Source organism: Neophocaena asiaeorientalis, unplaced genomic scaffold (genome assembly GCF_003031525.2).
Source record: "Neophocaena asiaeorientalis asiaeorientalis breed wild unplaced genomic scaffold, Neophocaena_asiaeorientalis_V1.1 scaffold52, whole genome shotgun sequence".
Lineage (NCBI taxonomy): Eukaryota > Metazoa > Chordata > Mammalia > Artiodactyla > Phocoenidae > Neophocaena > Neophocaena asiaeorientalis.
Window position 1 is genome coordinate 2,102,512 of NW_020173927.1, and position 18,731 is coordinate 2,121,242.

The window sequence follows — 18,731 nt, forward strand, 5'->3', positions numbered from 1 at the left end:
CCTGCTGCAAGTTTTTGGAGAGTCACAAAGCCTATTTTTGTATCTCAGGTTTTCGTGTGGGGGGGTCATGTTTAAAATGGGAATCCTACCTCCCATTTGAGGATATTGTATCAATAATTTGGAATGGAGCATGAAAATTCTTTATGCACTACAAAACCTCATTCACTAATTATACACCTGTACTGAGGTATAATTCAGTTGTAAGAGTCAGTTCTACATCCTAAGTACAAGTGCTTTGCCAGATATATATTTTTTAACAATTGTTCCCAGTCCGTGGCTTACATTTGCACTTTCATAAAAGTGCTTTTGAGTAGGAAGAGTTTTTACATTTTGATTAAATCCTATGGATCAGGGCTTTTTCTTTAATAGTTGACAATCTGTGGCATACTCTATTTAAGAAACAGCTTTCTAAGCCAAGGGTACCAAGATCTTTTCTCATGGTTCTCACGTTTTCTTCTGGAAGTTTAATAGTTTGAGGACTAACTTTTAAATCTACGATCCATTTTGAGTTCATTTTTGTATATATTATATATATATATATATATATACACACACACATATATATGAATGGAAGTTTATTTTTTGCACAAGACTAATTTTTTCAGCAGCTATTGTTGAAAAGCTTATACTTTCCCCCATTAAACTGGCTTGGAACATAGTCAAAACTAAATTGACCATATATATGTGGGACTATTTCTGGACAATCTACTGTATTCCATTGGCCTAAATGTCTACTTTTACACCAATACTATACTAAGTTGATTACGGAGTTTTATAATAAATCCTGAAATCCAGTAGAGTAAAATCTCTATGTTCTGCTTTTTCAAATTTGTTTTAGCTCTTCTAGGTATTTTGCATGTCCATACATATCTTAGAATCTGCTTTCTACTCTCTGTAAACAGCTTGTTGAGAGTGCATTGCCTGTACAGAACGAACTGGGGGAGAACTGACAGCTTAACAACATTGAGTCTTTGGATCCATGAACACAGTCTATCTCTCCAGTTACTCATTTCATTAATTTCTGTCAACAATGTCTTATAGTTTTCTGTGTAGAAGAATTATACATGTTTATTCAAATATACTCCTAAGTATTTTACATTTTGATGCTATATTAAGTGATTTTTTTTTCAATTTATGGTTGGAAGATTCTAATATATAGGAATACAGTTTATTTTATCTCAACCTTGTAAACTACATCCTCACTAAACCCACTTACTAGTCCTAGCAGCATTTTTTAGGTTCCATAGGATTTTTAATACAATGGACAGTGCACACACAGACAGATAAAGCCAGGCTAACTTCTTATGTTCTAGTCTCTATGTCCTTTGATTTTTCTCCTTACCTTATCCAGATCACAGATAACATCATTCAGTCCTTCCCAATTAAGTATGATGCTACACTGGTTTCTTTTTTTTTTTTCATAAACTTATTTATTTATTTTTGGCTGCATTGCTGCACATGTGCTTTCTCTAGCTGCAGTGAGCAGGGGCTACTCTTTGTTGCAGTGCAGGGGCTTCTCATTGCGGTGGCTTCTCTTGTTGCAGAGCATGGGGTCTAGGCACGCGGGCTTCAGTAGTTGTGGCTCGTGGGCTCTAGAGTGCAGGCTCAGTAGTTGTGGCGCACGGGCTTAGTTGCTCCATGGCATGTGGGATCTTCCTGGACTGGGGCTTGAACCCGTGACCCCTGCATTGGCAGGCGGATTCTTAACCACTGCATCACCAGGGAAGTCCCAATGCTATACTTTTTAGTCAATTGCCCTTTATTGGTTTGAGGAAGTTCCTTTCTATTCCCAGATTGCTGAGAGATGCTATCATGAGTAGATGTTGGATTTTGTCAAAAGTCTCCCCTTTACCTACCAAAATGATGGCAGGCACTGCAATTACTGAAATGATCTGTTAATGTGGTAAATCACATGAATTGATTTTTGAATGTTAAACCAACTTTGCATTCTTGATATAAATTCCATTGTTTTTCTGGATTAAATTTACTAAATTTTTTTAAAGAATTTTTGCATCTATGTTCGAGAGAGATTGATCTGTAGTTTTCTTTCCTTGTAACGTATTTGGCTTTGGTTTCAGAGCAATCCTGGCCTCATGACATAAATTGGGAAGTATGTTCCTTCTTCTATGTTGCAGAACTTGAATAGTACTGGGATTATTTCCTCCTTAAATTTTGGTAGAACTCACCAGAGAAGGCGTTTGGGCCTGGAATTTTCTTTGTAGGAAGATATTTAACAACGTATTCAGATTATTTCATACATATAGGGCAATTCAAGTTATCTATTTCTTCTTGAATGATCTTTGCCAGTTTGCTTTCCAAAGAATTTGTCCATTTCATCTAGATTGTGGAATGTATTGGCATAAAGCTGTTCATCATATTTCCTTATCCTTTTAAAGCCTGTAGGATCTATAGGGACAACTCCTCTCACATTTCTAATACTGGTAATTTTGTCTTCTGTCTTTATTTCTGGTTAGAGATTTACCAATTTTATGGATCTTCTCAAAGGACCAGTTTTGGGTTCACTGATTATCTTTATTGTTTTTCTGTTTATAATTTCATTGTTTTTTGCTCCTTTTTATTTCCTTTCTTCTAATTTGTACTCCTTTTTCTAGTTTCTTAAGTTGGAAGCTTATGTTGTTGATTTGAGCCCTTTCCTCTTTTGTACTATATACATTTGAGGCTACAAATTTCTAAGTGCCATTTTAGGTGCACCCTGCAAACTGTGATCCATCATGTTTTCATTTCATTCAGTTCAACATACTTTCCAATTCCCCTTGTAATTTCTTCTTGGCCTTCAGAGTTATTTAGAAATGGGTTGTTTAGTTTCCAAATATTGATTGATATTCCAAACTTCTTTACATTATTGATTTCAAGTTTAAGTCCGTTATGGCCAGAGAGAGCACTTTGTATGAAAGTAATCTTTTTAAACTTAGCGAGACTTTTAGGATCAAGAATATGGTCCCTACCCTCCTGCACTGTTGGTGGAAATGTAAATTGATACAGCCACTATGGAAAACAGTATGAAGGTTCCTTAAAAAACTAAAAATAGAACTACCATATGACCCAGCAATCTCCTTGAGAAAACCATAATTCAAAAAGAGTCATGTACCACAATGTTCACTGCAGCTCTATTTACAATAGCCAGGACATGGACCCAACCTAAATGTCCATCAACAGGTGAATGGATAAAGAAGATGTGGCACATATATACAATGGAATATTACTCAGCCATAAAAAGGAACGAAAGTGAGTTATTTGTAATGAAGTGGATGGACCTAGAGTCTGTCTTGCAGAGTGAAGTAAGTCAGAAAGAGACAAACAAATACCATATGCTAACACATATACATGGAATCTAAAAAAAAAAAAAGAAAATGGTTCTGAAGAACCTAGGGGCAGGACAGGAATAAAGACACAGACGTAGAGAATGGACTTGAGGACATGGGGAGGGGGAAGGGGAAACTGGGACGAAGTGAGAGAGTAGCACTGATATATACACTACCAAATGTAAAATGGATGGCTAGTGGGAAGCTGCTGCATAGCAAAGGGAGATCAACTTGGTGCTTTGTGCCCACGTAGAGGGGTGGGATAGGGTAGGTGGGAGGGGAGAGGGATATATATATATGCATTTGGCTGATTCCCTTTCTTGTACAACAGAAACTAACACAACTTTGTAAAGCAATTATACTCCAAAACAGATATTAAAAAAAAAAACAAAAAACAATGAAAGAATATGGTCCCTCTTGGTAAATGTTCCATGTGTGTTTAAAAGAACACATATTCTGCATTGTTGGCTGCAGAGTTCTATAAATATCAATTAGATCAATTTGTTTGGTAATACTTTGTGAATCTCCTATATCCTTATTGATTTTCTTTCTTATTGTCCCACTTGCTTTTGAGATAGGGTGTTTCAATCTCTGAGTTAGATATGGGTTTTTGCATCATCTGTTTTTCATCTCTCTTATTAGGATTTGGAACTGTTAGGTCTTCTTGATGAACTGATTCCCTTTGCATTAGGAACTCTTTGTCACTGGTGCTTGCTCTCCAGACCTTGTGCCAGGAATTAATCCATTCTGCTCTTTCCCAGAGGTCCTTCTTCGGGCCTGTGGTAGGTTTCTCCCCTGTGTGTGTGAATCGGTGCTCAGGCGGAAACTCAAGGTACTTTCTACAAACCTCCGGAGCTCCCTCTCTCTCTCTAGTTCTCTCCTCTCTCTTCCTAGGTTTTCTGTCTCAAGAATTTCAGCATCTTTGCCTTTCCAAACTCTAGTTTCTGGGTTTTCAACTCTGTGAAATTGCTGGGCGAGGATGATGTTAGTGGCTGCTGAGAAAAGGAAATCTGAAATACCAAATACTGGGGAAGCTAAGTGAGGCGTTGCTTAGCAACTCTTAATAGGAAATAATTTAAACTCGGGATGTATTTTTTTCCTGAGAACTTGCTGCTCCAGCCTGGAGTCTAGAATTCACTCCCCTTCACGTCAGCAGCTCCCCTGCACTCACACACACAGTCCAAACAGGACAATCACAGGTTATATTATTCACCAGCTCCCGTAAGTATGTTTCTTTGGATATAACAACAGCATCCAAGATTCAAGGCCAAAGTAGCTGGAATTCTATGACAAACAGCGTTTTATAAAATCATTTGGCAAATACAAGGGACATGATGCAGGAAGCCCTAAGATAATCACCATCAAAAATGTCTCCATTTAAACAGAGTCAGTAACAGATGTTTTGGAAGCCTACAGAACATTTTTCCTCCCTTGTAAAGTTCCAGCTCTTTCAGGAAAACACTACAAACTCCAGACTACTGTCATGATTCCTTCTTCTGACCGCACACTGACTTCCCCAGAGGCCCTGATTGCTGCACACACAGGACCAGCTTCCTTATGTTGGTGGCCACCCCCTAGGACACGAGTGCCTTACTGGAAGAGCCAGTATCCCAGCAAATGGTCCTTTGAGCCTGAGGGGTTTTTCCTACAGGGAAGAAAGGGACTGATTACTGGTGCACACACAGATGCTAAGACAGACCCAGATGAGAAAATCAGCAGAAAGAAGTGTAATTACAGGAAATCTGTTAATAAGGGAGTTATGCTCATTTTAGTATGAAAGCAGTCATTGAATTCCAAACAATAATGCTGACTAATATGGACACACAGACGTTTTTTCCTTGGGCCGAAATGTCCCGTTTCTCTTACTGACTCGTCTGATGAATGAAAATACCTCCAACTGGGAATATTACTAGCAATTCAGAACAGTGATGCGATCAATTTTTTGGCATCTCTGAAGCAACAGCTCCTACCCCATGAAGTTTTTCCAAATAACATGGAACAGATAGAACAATACAGAATTCTCCAGTGCGCCCCCTTCCTCGTCACGTAATAATCTGTCCTTTGCTGAGGCACCACAAGAAACACCCCACAGTCACCAACGACGAGGCGCAGAGGAAGACGGCGTGTGATGATCACACACAGTGCCAGAATGTCATGTTCAAATTCCGGCTCTCTTCCTACTTGTGTGACTTTGGGAAAGTTGCTTAACCTCTCTGGGTTTCAGTTTTCTCATCTTCAAATTGCACGTAATAATAGTAGTGACGTCGCAGGGTTGTACAGATCAGGAAGGCAGGTAGGTAAAGTAATTGAACGGTGCCTGGAGCAGGGAAGAACCAAGACCGCGGAAGTGTCTTCTCTCCTTACCGGAGGAGGGGTCGAGCAGACAGATATGTCATGCGTGCACTCGTTCAATGAGTTCCTCAAGTATTTGCGTTGTGATCCCCATGTACGTGACACTGTGCTGCACACTGGGAACAGAGCAGCAAACAAAAATGATGGCGCAGTGATTGAGGGTCCGCCTGCCGAGGCAGGGGACATGGGTTCGTGCCCCGGTCCGGGAAGATCCCACATGCCGCGGAGCGGCTGGGCCCGTGAGCCATGGCCACTGAGCCTGCGCGTCCGGAGCCTGTGCTCCGAAACGGGAGAGGCCGCAACAGTGAGAGGCCCGCGTACGGCAAAAAAAAAAAAAAAAATGCCTCCGAGGCCACCCAGCCTTTAAAATGTATGTTGATGTGGGCATGGGGTGGTGGGAGGACCGCAAAAGCTCAGAGGTGAGAACGGCAGCATCCCTTCCATTGCCAGATAACAGTTTAATGAAGATGCCAATGTTAAGTACCAGGGCTCATGCTCCTCTAAAGAAAAGCACGGGAGGAGAGAAAAGAAGAGGAAACACGGAGATTGTTCCAGAAACAGCAGCAGACTTGTCTCTTCAAGCAAGGTCAGGGCTGGGAAGCCCCAGTGAGGGTGGTGATAAATCCCCAGTTCACTGCACAGCCTGTGTGGTTTTCACAACACTCCGGCTGGGAAGGAACAGTAGAGAGAATACAGCCATGCCACCTCCGTGCTCAACAGCCAGAAACATGTGGGGATCTCAAAATAACTTCACTTGGGGCTGTGTCCAGCTGTGCTGCACTTCCTTAAAATTCACATTTCATCAGTACATTCCTTGCCATTATTAAGAAAAGGGGGGGGGGGTTTAGAAAACCCCTACACCTTTGTTGTTAAATGAAATAATTTTTATATTACTTTTAACTTTTCTCAGATATGTTCTTCTTCATATTAAATCCAAAATGTCCCCTAAGAAATCAACCTTGGTACACAAAAGCATACAGAGATGGCTTTCTTGGATACTTAGGAACAGGCTGGATTTCTCCTCTCATTCATAGGCTACTAGGTTCTTCCAGGGGTAAATACATTCTTTAACAGCTCTCCAAGTGACTGCACTTGTAAACTGGCTCTGTGCCATTTCAAAACCTATGAGAGGCCTTGCTTTTCTTTCATTCTCACCCATTTTCAGTTAAAAAAAAAGATGTTTGAACACTGACGTCCTATTTTTGTAGGAAAACACACATAGGTACATGGTGAATGTCTGGCATCCTTTCAGGTAATAGGGCACAGAAAGTCTCTTCTTCCTGGAGCAAAATGTTAGCCTTTCACATTGGTAATTTAACAGATCTATACAGTAACTGCAGCCTGGTGTCCCTGCCAAGGCGGAAATGGGGTTGTCAGAAATGGAAGTTTTTATTTAACTCTAGTCAGTGGGCTCTTAATACAAGGGAAGCAGAACTCTGGAATCAAATGCAAATACGACTCACTCTCTGGTCCTCACTTGGCCAACCCAGTGGCTACAGGCTAACATCAGCCATCGTAGGCGACTGCCTTCCTGCCCTGCCACCTTCTCAATGTCTTCTCATCTCAGAGGGAAGGACCTAAGTCAGGGGTTTTCAGCTGAGATGGAATGGATTTGTCTTGATAGAAAGTCATAAATTAAAACATCACCTAAATGTTTAGGCTGCACTAAGTGAACCAAAGACATTACAGAAATGTATCAGGCAAGAAAAGTGTCATCATGTCACTCAGGTAGAAACCCCAAAGAAGCACCTTCATTATTCGGACTGGCAGACTAAACCAACCTCATGTGCAAACATTCGTTTATGATGTTCTGCTTGTTTACAAGGCAATGGGATCAATCACCAGGTTATTTTCTCTTTCTGTTCTGTTGATTTCAGCAGGCTATTCACACACAAGAATGTTTCTAATTCCCAGACACTGGTTTGAAAATGGGTCAAAAACCTCCACAGCATACATTTAATCCCAAAGTGGATTTGTGGTTTAAGTGAAGGTCGACATCAAGAGCAGCTGTCAGATATCTAAGAGGGGGAAGTAAATATCAGAATCACAGAGGCCCTGAGATGGGACTGGCTTCCTGCAACAGGACAGCATCCTCTTAGGCAACACTGTCTTCCCGTGAAATAACATCTGTCATAAGGTGAACGGTGTCCCCCCCCCCCAAAGATGTGTTCAAATCCTAACTCCCAGTACCTGTGATGTGACCTTATTTAAAACTAGGGCCTTTGCAAACATGGTCAAGTTAAGAAGAAATCATTGGGGTTCCCTAAGTCCAGTCTGATGGGTGCCCTTATAAGAAGCGAAGAGACACAGGGAGAAAAGTGCCACGTGATGACGGACGTTGCAGAGGTGTGTCTACAATCCACGGAACACAAGGTTACCGGCAGCCGCATGAGGCTGGAAGACGCAGGGAAGGATCCTGTCCTGGAGCCTTCAGGGGGAGCGTGGCCCTGCCCACGTCTTGATTTCAGATGTCGGGCTCCAGAGCTGGGAGACACTATTTGTCAACCTCCATTAAGCCTCTTTCAACAGGACTTACCTATCAGGAAGGCCCTGCGTTCCAGAGGCCCTCAGACAGAAAGCACTGTCATGTCGTGTGGTGGCCCGGGCACGTGCAGAAGAGGGGACCATGGGCCCCAGACACAGTGCCGCTGGTGTCTTAAAAAAATAAAAATTATCCCTTTCCTTTACCTAACAGAACAGACACCTTGAATCCTCCTCTGCTGAGTTCAAAATCGTTCAAGTATTTTCAAACATTCAGAAAAAGAAGATAAGGTGCATCAGCAGCCCCTCTACCATTGATCGATGGGGAGCTCATCACAGCACATGGCGGGCATTTCAGCAAATCAGCCGGAGCCAGAAGCAGGCAGAGAATTTCCCTGCAAAATGCAGACGCTGCCACTGTAACAGCTGGAGCCCCAGACTCTGCAATTTATCACCCGGCTTCCCTCTGAATGTTTGGAACCATCAACAAAATATCATTTGTAAATACTTTTTGTCCAGGAGGCCGCTGTGTGGAGCAAATGTCAGCTGGGTTGGGATGCTGGCAGCACACGGTAGGAGGGGACTCCAAGCTGGGGGTGTCTTGAGCTGAATTAAGATGAGAGGCCTCCACACACAGTCAGGGCTGTGAGGGCAAAGGCACTGAAGTTTCGTCTTCCGTGTTTTCCTTATTTCCCCAGTGACCCCTTCCTCACCACACTGGTGACCAATCTCAAAGCTGCCACCCCTTCCCCTGAGGGTACCTTCTCCAGGATACACGCTGTGAAATCACTCATCTTTGCCTGATCAAAACGGAACCATCACTCTTAAGTCGTGCCCTGGCAACTCTACAGTTCCACTTACTGAGGCTTTGAGAACTGGGTCTGAATTGAAAAGACAACATTGAGGGGCAGCATCTGAAAATACAGAGTTTCTCAGACTCAGCACTCCAGACATCTGAGGATGGATAATTCTTGGTGATGCTGCTGACCTGTGCATTGTAGGGTGTCCGTAGCATGTTGAGCAGCATCTATGGCTTCTACTCACTAGATGACCCCCAACCAGGCTGTGACAATCAAAGACATTTCCAGACAGGGAAGAACGTCCCCTGGGGGTGAAATCGCTCCCTCTTGAGAACCATGGTATCACGGATCAGAGTGGCCTCTGGAATCAGACCCCCGAGTTCAAATCTCCTGTCCTGCTCACCTGCAGCCCGGCCGGGAGCAAGGTACCCGTGGTGTGGAAGCCTGGACCCTTGGGGAGCCTGGGTATGACGGCGCCCACCCCACGGAGCTACGCAAGGATTGGATGGGTTTGTGTAAGGGAAGCACCCAGAACAGGGGTGGCACCGTCCAGACGACGCCCGCACCGGCTGTTTCTATTCTGGGTTCTGCACTGGAGCTGTTGATGGCCGAGATCTACACTCGACCCACCTGTGCAGGGAAGAACCAGCCTCACCCAGAGACAGCTCTGCCTTTGCCCTGGACTCCTGGGAGGGGAGCTCCAGGCCCCAGGAATGCCCCACCTGATAGGACTCTGTTTGCCTGGGGGCTTTGGCCAGCAGACTGTCCAAATGCGATTCACGAAGGATGCTCAGGGCCACGCAGTGTCAGCTCTGTCTACAGAGAGGCTGAGACCGACAGTCAGCCACGCAGGCAGCACGTGAGGAGTCCCAGTCAAAACCCCGGACACACAAGGCTCTGCTGACCCTCGCAGTCAGGCAGTATTCCCCATGCACAGCGCTACATGTTGTAGCCAGGAGGGCAGGGCTGTCGTGTGACTCCCCATGGAGGGAACAATGGAGGCTTTAGAACTGGCAGTTCTCCTGAATACTTCCCATGGCTGATGCTAATCTGCATTCTTTCTTTGTAAGAGACCATAACCAGGAGTATTACAGCTTTCAGTGAGTTCTGAGAGTCCTTCTAGCAAGCGATTAAGCCTCAGGTGGCCTTGGGACCCCTGAACTTGCCCTTGGCGTCAGCGGTGAGGGGCCCTGTGTGGACTGTCCCCGTCAGTGCAGCAGGTGGTCTCCTGCATCCCCTCATAGTAATACTGTTTACGGAAATACCTTCTAGTGGGAACCATTCCTTGAGCTCACTTCCTCAAGCGCACTGAGCCTAGTCTAACACTTCTGGAAGGTCAGCGTTCAGTGAGGGGCCTGCATCTGTGTTGCTGATACCAAAAGACTCCAGAGAGTAAACCTGGGGTCAATCTGGCAGAATAACTACATTTCAAGTCCCCTGCTGAAGGGGCAGCGGTAGCCGGGGGTTCTGGGCAGGATTTCAAGTTCCAGTGGAGGCACAGGGCCCAAAGCACCCCTCTTCCGGCAAGAGGTGTGAGCAGCCCTCCAGCATGAGGCGTGCACCCTGGCCAAGCCCCCGGCTTAGAAACAGTGGCCAGAAATAGCCGCAACCGCTGAGCCTGGCTGTGGCCTTTTCTGGGCACCAGGCACACACAGCTGTGCTCCTACAAGCCTGCCCAGGCCACCTGCCACATCAACAGGGCTGAGGCTCCACGCAGGAGCTCTCTCTGCCCAGGGCCTCAGCAGCATGAGGGTTAGGGTGGGATCACGGATCGGGGGGTGAAGACCCCCAGCTCAACTTAAAGTCGGAAACAACAACGTCAAAGCTGATGCCAAGAAACTGAGCCAACCAACTCAACACCTGGGGAATCAATCTGGAAAAAATGGAAGTAAAATGACTGTGAGATAGGTATGTTTAAGATGCTTAGAGAGATCTCGTACAAGCAGGCAGATAGCAGCAATAAAACCAAAGTGTATGTTATAAAACCAACAGATAAGTGAAAACGGAATAAGTGGATACACACACACACAAATCCAACAACAACAAATCAGAAAGTGAAAAACTACAGTCATCCACTAAGGAAAGCACTGCACAAGCAGCTCTGGGTGCTCCTACTGGCAGAGAATGCTCAGAGGTGCGAAGACACAACAACCGATGATGGTCAAATCCACCCTCGGACCCCGGAAGGAGTTTATATTCTTGCAGGGGAGACAGTTGATTAACAAAGAGAGGGGTATGTCACGTGCTCTGAGGTGCTGTAGATCATCATGAGTGCTACAGAAAAACAAGAAAGATGGGGGGTGGCCCAGTGGGGTATCAGCTGGACATCTGGGGAGGCTGCTCTGGGAAGGGGCCCGATGAGGTTAATGAAAGTAACAGTAGAGCTTTCACTGAACATGACAAACTGATTCCGTAATTCACATGGAAAAGTAAGCTCAGAGAATTCTGAACAAAAGGAAACTGCCGTTCCAGATAGTAAGGCTTCTTCTAAAACTTTTGTTAAAACAAGGTGGCACTGGTGCTAGGAGAAGCCACTGGGTCCACGCCACAGAAAGCAAATGACGCTCTTAACCGGTTTTCTGTTTCTGTCCACGTGCACTGGTGTGAAGGCGGAGGGACCTCGGGCCACACGTGCCATCGATGGCAGCTGGGTGAGGGCGTGTGAAGGACAAAGCGGGGAGCAGAGGATGGGAAGGAGCTGGCCGGAGCGTGGAGGCAGGGGTGGGGGGGAGCTCAGCCCTGCAAGAGGCTTGAACGGGGGCATGAGGAGACGGCCAGGGGAGCTTCCCTGAGCACTGGGGCCTCTTCGGGGAGCTGCAGGAGAGGAAAGGCACTGTTTCCACCTGTGCTCACCATCACAGCATCCTTTAGAGCCAGAGGGACTAACCTGAGTTCACTTCGCCCAGCCTCTTTGCAGAAGAAACCGAGGCCCAAAGAGGAGGATGGTTTGGCTGAGGTCATGGGACAGAATTCTCTGGAAACCTCATCCTTGGGCTCACCCAGTGCTCTCTCAGCTCAGGCACGTCAACCCTTTTGTGCGTTCCCATCTTGAACCTCTCTTCTCCGTTGGCCTCCACAGCAATTCACCCTCCCTGGGCCTCATGTCCTAATGACCTCTCCTCTATCCATCTGTGGTTCCTGTTCCTCTCCTACCCCAGGCTCTTGAGTCGCCACCAACTCAGGGACAGCCCTTGGTGCTCAGTTTCATCTCTCCCTGGAGGGTGACAGAACCCCTTGGCTCCCATCACAAACTTGAAGCTAGTAACTAGCACACCCCCATCTGCGGCCCACATCTGCACCCTGGACGACCCAGCACTTGACCAAGCAGTCAGCAGGCTACAGCCTTGTGGCAGCAGTACACAGGGAAAAGCCCATTAGACTACATTCTCCTAAAGATCTAACATCCTCCAGACATAGTCATTTTCTAAGTCAAGAGCCTCCCCAGTTTCAACATGAAGAACTATGGGTCTCCCTATTGCTATGACGTTATCACGTTGATACAAAGTCAGTATCACAGCCATCTGTCTGTAAGAAGGGAGATCCAGTCACTGAGAAAGAGTTCAAGGGCAATGACCAGTCTTTGAAGACTTAGAGGCACAAAGTGAGGCTCCAGTCCCAGAGGGATTCCAGAATAATGGGAAACTCAGGGGTTAGAGGAGAATGGAGTTACCAAGACCAAGTGGTGAGAGGTGTAAACACAGACTGAGCCATCAGAAGAAACACATGACAAGGTGAGCCCAGGCAGCACCCCAACGGCCAGCAGGTCTGAGGAGTTCAAACGGGTACTGATTGACTTCATTATGGGGACATGCCCGAGACAGCTGTTTCAGAAGACTTCCTTCTCAGCTATTGGTCTCCTGTTTACAGTTTAGGGCCAAGTTGACAGAACTCGGTATGTTACAGATCAAAGCACAGAAAAACAAACACAAAGGGCATTTCAACACCTTACCTGGTCCCAGGGAGAGACGGTGCCTCCAAAACACATGAACAAGTAGCCCATGGCCACGAGACAAATCCATATCACCAAAGAGAAAAGGCGGAGCAGCTTCTTAAACACTGACTCGATGCACACGAGGATGAAGATAGCGAAGAAAATCGCCAGGGCAGTTGGAACTGTTATTAAAAATGCCACGTGGTCTTCAACTTCCTAAGGAGAGAAAAAAAATATTGCAAAGGTACAATTTAGAAAACCCGTGGTACCCATGACTGGTTATCAAACTGTTATCAATGCTAATCAGTGTCGAAATATATCAGGTTTTAAAAGTGATTTCAGAAGTAAAACAGTTTGAACTTTTGAAAATTTAAGTTTCTTATTAAATAACCATGCTTTTTCTATATAAATAACCCAGTATTGGATATTTAAATAATGCAAAACAGCCATGCCATCAAATTCAAATTTTCCCTGGTAAATGGAGAAATGGATTTCATTCAAAAGTGAATGCAAGAACACAGAAGGTACAGATAAAATAAGACAACCAACTTCACTGCCTGCACCAGAGGATCAGAAATACCCCAACTGTAGGAAATTAAGGCCTCCAAATGGATTTGAAATGTTTTATTTAAATAAAACCTAAAAACCATCTCAGGCTCTCAAGGGAGAAGTTTTTCTTTTATGTTAATTATGCAATTAATGTTTTAACAGGAACATAGGTTAATAGAAAAGGGTCTAGAAGATGAGAGAGTGGGAAATACTTAGAAGAAGGTGTCAGTTTGCTAGTTTCCTTCACCACCTCTCTTGGGCTCCAGTAGCAAAAAGAAAATGGACATTTATTATTGGCCTCTTACTAATGCATTTTTTAAAAATCCACATTTGCACACTAATTCTTATTTTCTATTTATCCCTTTCTAGTCACACACCCCCTAAAAGGCACACCATTACAATTCTATACAATTTCATACAATGTAATAGACATCATACTTCCTTTGATTATCCAAGCCTGGACTTAGGCTTTAGCTTCTCCAAACATTATGCTGGAACCTTGCTCTGAACAGCACACACTATGGGATGGAACACAGTTTAAGATATTTAATCCTCACCCGATATATTTAGTTGGTGAAATACTCAAAGGAGTTTCAATCAAAAACCCATATGGCCGCGGCCCTAAGAACTTCCACTGAGGTTTTAGCATATTAAAAGTTATGGTACAATCTGGCAAGTACGGGGTGGGTCTTTCAAATACCAGAGCCTGGGGAAGCCTTCACCTTTTCTGGTTGGTACAGGGTTCACTCCATGCCACGAGCATCTCGAACTTCACCCTGGAGATGCCCCCCCATGCCCCCTTCAGATATCAGGCCATAACCACAGGGCGAGCGGGAAGCAAAGCAGATCAGCCAAACCACCATATGGGGCCCAGGCTGACACCCAGCAGAAAGAAAAGGGACCCAGGCCCACCCTCAATGCCTTCATTTCCCCTTCTCTCTCTCAATTATTTGTGTCAAGTGATACCTGGAAAAAGGCAATCACAGCAAATACTCATGTCTATATTTTTGTGCTAAACACTCAGGTACATTAAGCCCTTTAACACAACAGCCCTATGGGGGTGGTGGGTGCTGGTGCCTGCACTGCTCTACAGCTGAGGAAACGCACGGCCCTGAACGGAAAGAAGGTGCCAGGGTTGTGGAGCTGATGGGGAGAGAGCCAGGGCTCCAGCCCAGGGAGCTGGGGGCGGTCTTTTCCTGCAGACCCCTGCAGCAGAGCTCCGCACCCTGCTTGTGTAGAGATGATCCACTAGACCAGGTCCGCACCCTGCTTGTGTAGAGATGATCCACTAGACCAGGTGCGGCCAGTCCTTGAGGGGCCAAAGGAATCTGTTTCCACAACAGCCAGGAAACAGAAGGATCCAAAGGGATGTTCTTATAATCTCCCGCCATTGCTATTTTTGGCCACAATTAAGTGCCTAATTGTACTCTTACCCTCACACACATGTTCCAATCGTTGCAAAAAGGTGTCAGGTAACCACCAGTGCTCCCCAGCACGTAGGCACCATGGGCCGAGGTACACAGGGACCCGACAGCCTGTCTTCTGAAGACAGCAAATTTGAGACCACAATTGCTACACACATGGAGCCGTGAAAACCGATTTTATTTTAAACCTTCCCAAATGAAGTTAACTGAGCTGTGGACAGAAAGCTAACCAGTAAACAACCAGGACAGCTGTTTTCCTGGTGTGGCTTTTCACTTACTTCATTAACCCAGTAAGGGAGAAACAATCAGTGACTTTATTGGCTCTGATTTCTCCAGAAAGACTGAAAATGGTGTGAAAATATGCGTGACTGTCTAGTGAAAATTACTAGCTAAAGGAACAGAAAGTCTGTGATTGTGAGTCCTTCCAGGAAGAGGGGGACAAAGTACTCTACCTGTAGGAGCTTTTCCTGTGCTTCTCTTTTTAAAAGATCCAACGGTAATCAGTTGAAGACCCAATGCCTTACTGAGCTGGGTACATTATGTAATAAGACTTGATACACGGGTTTTGGTTTTAAATATTGGAGTCTCTATGTCATATTTTTTCTTTTTTTTTTTTTTAACTATCAGCGTCTTGATCACTGAGAAGTGACTAGTGTGGGCCTCAGGTGACCTCTTCACTGGGCACAGAGGACACAGAGCCTGGGTCCCCTAATATTTTTACGGTCCCACAGAAATGTTTTAATTTCGTTCAAAATCAAAACAATAACAACCAAAAAACCCAAGATTCTAAGCTCAAAGATCACATACATCTCCATGCTAACCCAGCATAAACTACGATTGTGAATATACTTTTAGGGAGGAGGGGGCGGAAAAAGGCCCTAAGTCCCTCCATTGTAATCTGATCTGAGGGGCTGGCACCCCTGCTCACCAGATGCGTGGCATTCCCTGGTCCATCCCACACACCAGAGAAGGAATCTCAGCTTCAAGCAGTGTCCCCAGCCTCGGTTGGGGGGACCAGATTCCCAGATGGCCAACGGCTTAAGACAGTCAGCCACTGCTTATGAGGCCAGTGGCCCTGACCATTGCAAAACCTGAGCCCACTGAAGAATCTGGGCTCTTCCATAAAGAAAACAGCCACCAATTTATTCTGCATTTGCCTTTTGAAGTCTAACTCCAAACACCTTAATATGGACTTCTCCACTAAATAGAATCTTTTATAAGGTTGTCAAGGAAAGAAAACAGAACAGTATTCATTAAGAATGTATAAGCTTATAAACCACATTCTTTCCTAACCCCGCATCTGAATCATGCGTTTTTCTTAAGGCTAATAAATAAATGAAACAGCGGAACGCCCTCAGACCTTGAATTACACGGGCCTCCCCCGTCCTTTATTCCGGCCCCAGTGGACAGGAAGATGAATGAAGCCACTACAGCTCCCCCGTGGCTGCTTCCTTAGGAGCTAGTTGAGTTTTCAAAATTCAGAGTATAAAACAAATAGAGTAGCTCAAAATAAAGTGAACAAAAACAGTGAAAACATTGTCAATCTAAATTAAATATGTTTATATATCCTCACCCCTCCTCCCTTCGTGGAAAAAAAGTTTTACCATGTTATGTAAACTAAATGAAATGTACTAAAATGTCTTTATTAGTACTAAAATGTGTGAAAATGCCTTTAAGACATATCTTTAAAAAGACTTTTTAAATTTACCATACAATGCAAACTAAATAAAATGGGCTAAAATGCCTTTAAAAGAGATCTTGAGCATGGTATTACCTACTATCATGATAATGGGCTCCTATCTCTCCTGGACTGTTTCATCCTCTCCTGTTCCATGCATTTTGGGGTAATTTGGGATCGCTTCTAATTGCCAAGCCTACTAAACACCCATCGTTTTTATTTATTATGTGACAACTGCTTTGTTTCTTGGAGGCTTTTCCATGGAGCAACAGATTATCTGTATGTTCATTCTTTTCCACGTGTATTTTTCATTTTTTGTTAAACAGTACTGTTCTTCTTTTAGATGGTAAAGGACAGTCTAATGTAAAATACTTTTCTATAAAAAGGATATTTTAGTGAAGTGCTTTGAAGTCCGACAGACTGAAGGTAGAAACCAATTTCCACCACTGACTGTAACTCGGAGCGAGCACGGGGCCTCCCTAAGTCCCTGTTTCCTCACATGAACAGAACTACAGACACTGCATGGCTGGCGGGGCTGAGTATGTCACTGGTGCACCATAAATGAGATTATTATCGTGGTGACCATCACTCCCTCTTTCCTGCAAATCTGAGTACTTTCCACCAATGCTAGTCTGACTATTCCTTATTGAAATGATGCCAATTTTTCATTTCCATTTCAAATGATTATATATTTGATTACCACAAATTAATCTGAAGGGTTGTCACTGGGCAAAAAGAAATCAGCCTTTAGCTATGATACACATTTGCTTTTAAGTATATGTGTCACATAATATATATGTGTGTGTTGTGTGTGTGTGATACGTGATAGAAAATATATTTTTTCATTCTTTCCCACATACATAGTCATACTCCATTTTACCATGAGGTGTGAGAATTGGGAGGGGAAAGTGGAGCAAGTCCCCACCAGAATCCCCTTCCTGGAATGCTCCCAGGTGAGAGCTGGCCCTCGCAGGTGCCTGCAAAAGATTTGGGAGGTGGAAGCCAAGCAGCCCCAGGAAGGGCGATGCGCAGGGTCGGATGTGGATGAGACACGTGTGGAGAAGCCTGGAGGGGCCCAGCCTGCCCGGCTCTGCCCTGCTCCACGGGCAGCACTCTGACCAAAGCAGCCGGACCAGGCTCCCCACTACATTCCTTCCTGAAAGGGCTCCCTTTGGCGGGTGCACATCCCTGCACGTCCTGATTGACCTAGTGACTCTCTGCTGATCTCAATGCTCCCTGTTGCTGCCAAGCTCCATAATAAGAAAGGGAGCTGAAAACTGGTGAATTAAAGATCCCACTTCAGAAATGTGGAAAAGAATGAAACCCAAAGAAAGTAGAAAGAAGATGCGGTGGTCAGGGACTTTCCAAAATATTCCCTATTTCCTTCTTCTGGGTTCCTTCTGGGTGTACTTTCTGACCTCCTTTGAAGTTCCAAGTAGTCATGCTTTGGCCAAAATAATGTGGACAGAAGTGAAGTGTTTCTCTCCTGGGCAGAGGCATGTAAATGCCAGTGAGAGGTCTCACAGCACTTTCTCTCCATGGTACAATGATTACAGAAGTGTCTGTCATGAGGAGGACACCTACAGCCCAGCCCAGATGAGCAGAAGCTCCCTCCTGGCCCACACTGGCCAGGACGTGTATGCAAGAAGTAAACCTCTGGTGTGGGAGGTTTATTAACCCGTCACAACCTATAACATCTTTGCTGATACAAAAATTGGTACCTGAAATACAGTGCTGCCCCAAACCTAAAATATACAGCATTGATAGCTGCTAGGTGGCAGAAGCAGCAAGGAAACTATTCTCAGAGACCGAAAAGTAGCAACCCAAGCTACGCGATGGTCCAACATTTGGTCAAAATATATTCCTGTCCTGGAAGGCAAAAGATGCTCTAATAGAATTGTAAGTCTACAGCAGGGCTCAGCGAGCTTCTTTTGTAAGAGCCAGATCATAAATGTTTTAGGCTTCGCTGGCTATAAGGTCTCTGTCACACTAAACACACCCTGCTGTACCTTAAACACAGTCATAGATCATAGGCAAATGAATGGTCAGGCTATATTCCAATAAAACTTTATTTGAAAAAAATAGGCAGTGGGTCAGATTTGGTCCCAGGCCAGAGTTTGTTTGACCCCTACTCTAGAAAGGGCCATTAAACACAATGTTACAAGTATGGGTGTGTTGCTGCTCACTGCATTT

The 18,731-nt window shown here is 44.7% G+C and overlaps 1 protein-coding gene across 1 annotated transcript in view; it reads right to left on the bottom strand.

Annotated features, from left to right (window-relative positions):
* ADCY2 (adenylate cyclase 2) overlaps positions 1–18,731 on the bottom strand; it is a 430,840-nt gene that overhangs the window by 399,404 nt on the left and 12,705 nt on the right. The window contains exon 2 of the mRNA XM_024752509.1: positions 12,906–13,103. Within this exon, the coding sequence (XP_024608277.1) occupies positions 12,906–13,103 (198 nt within the window). The remainder of the gene's footprint in view (positions 1–12,905; positions 13,104–18,731) is intronic.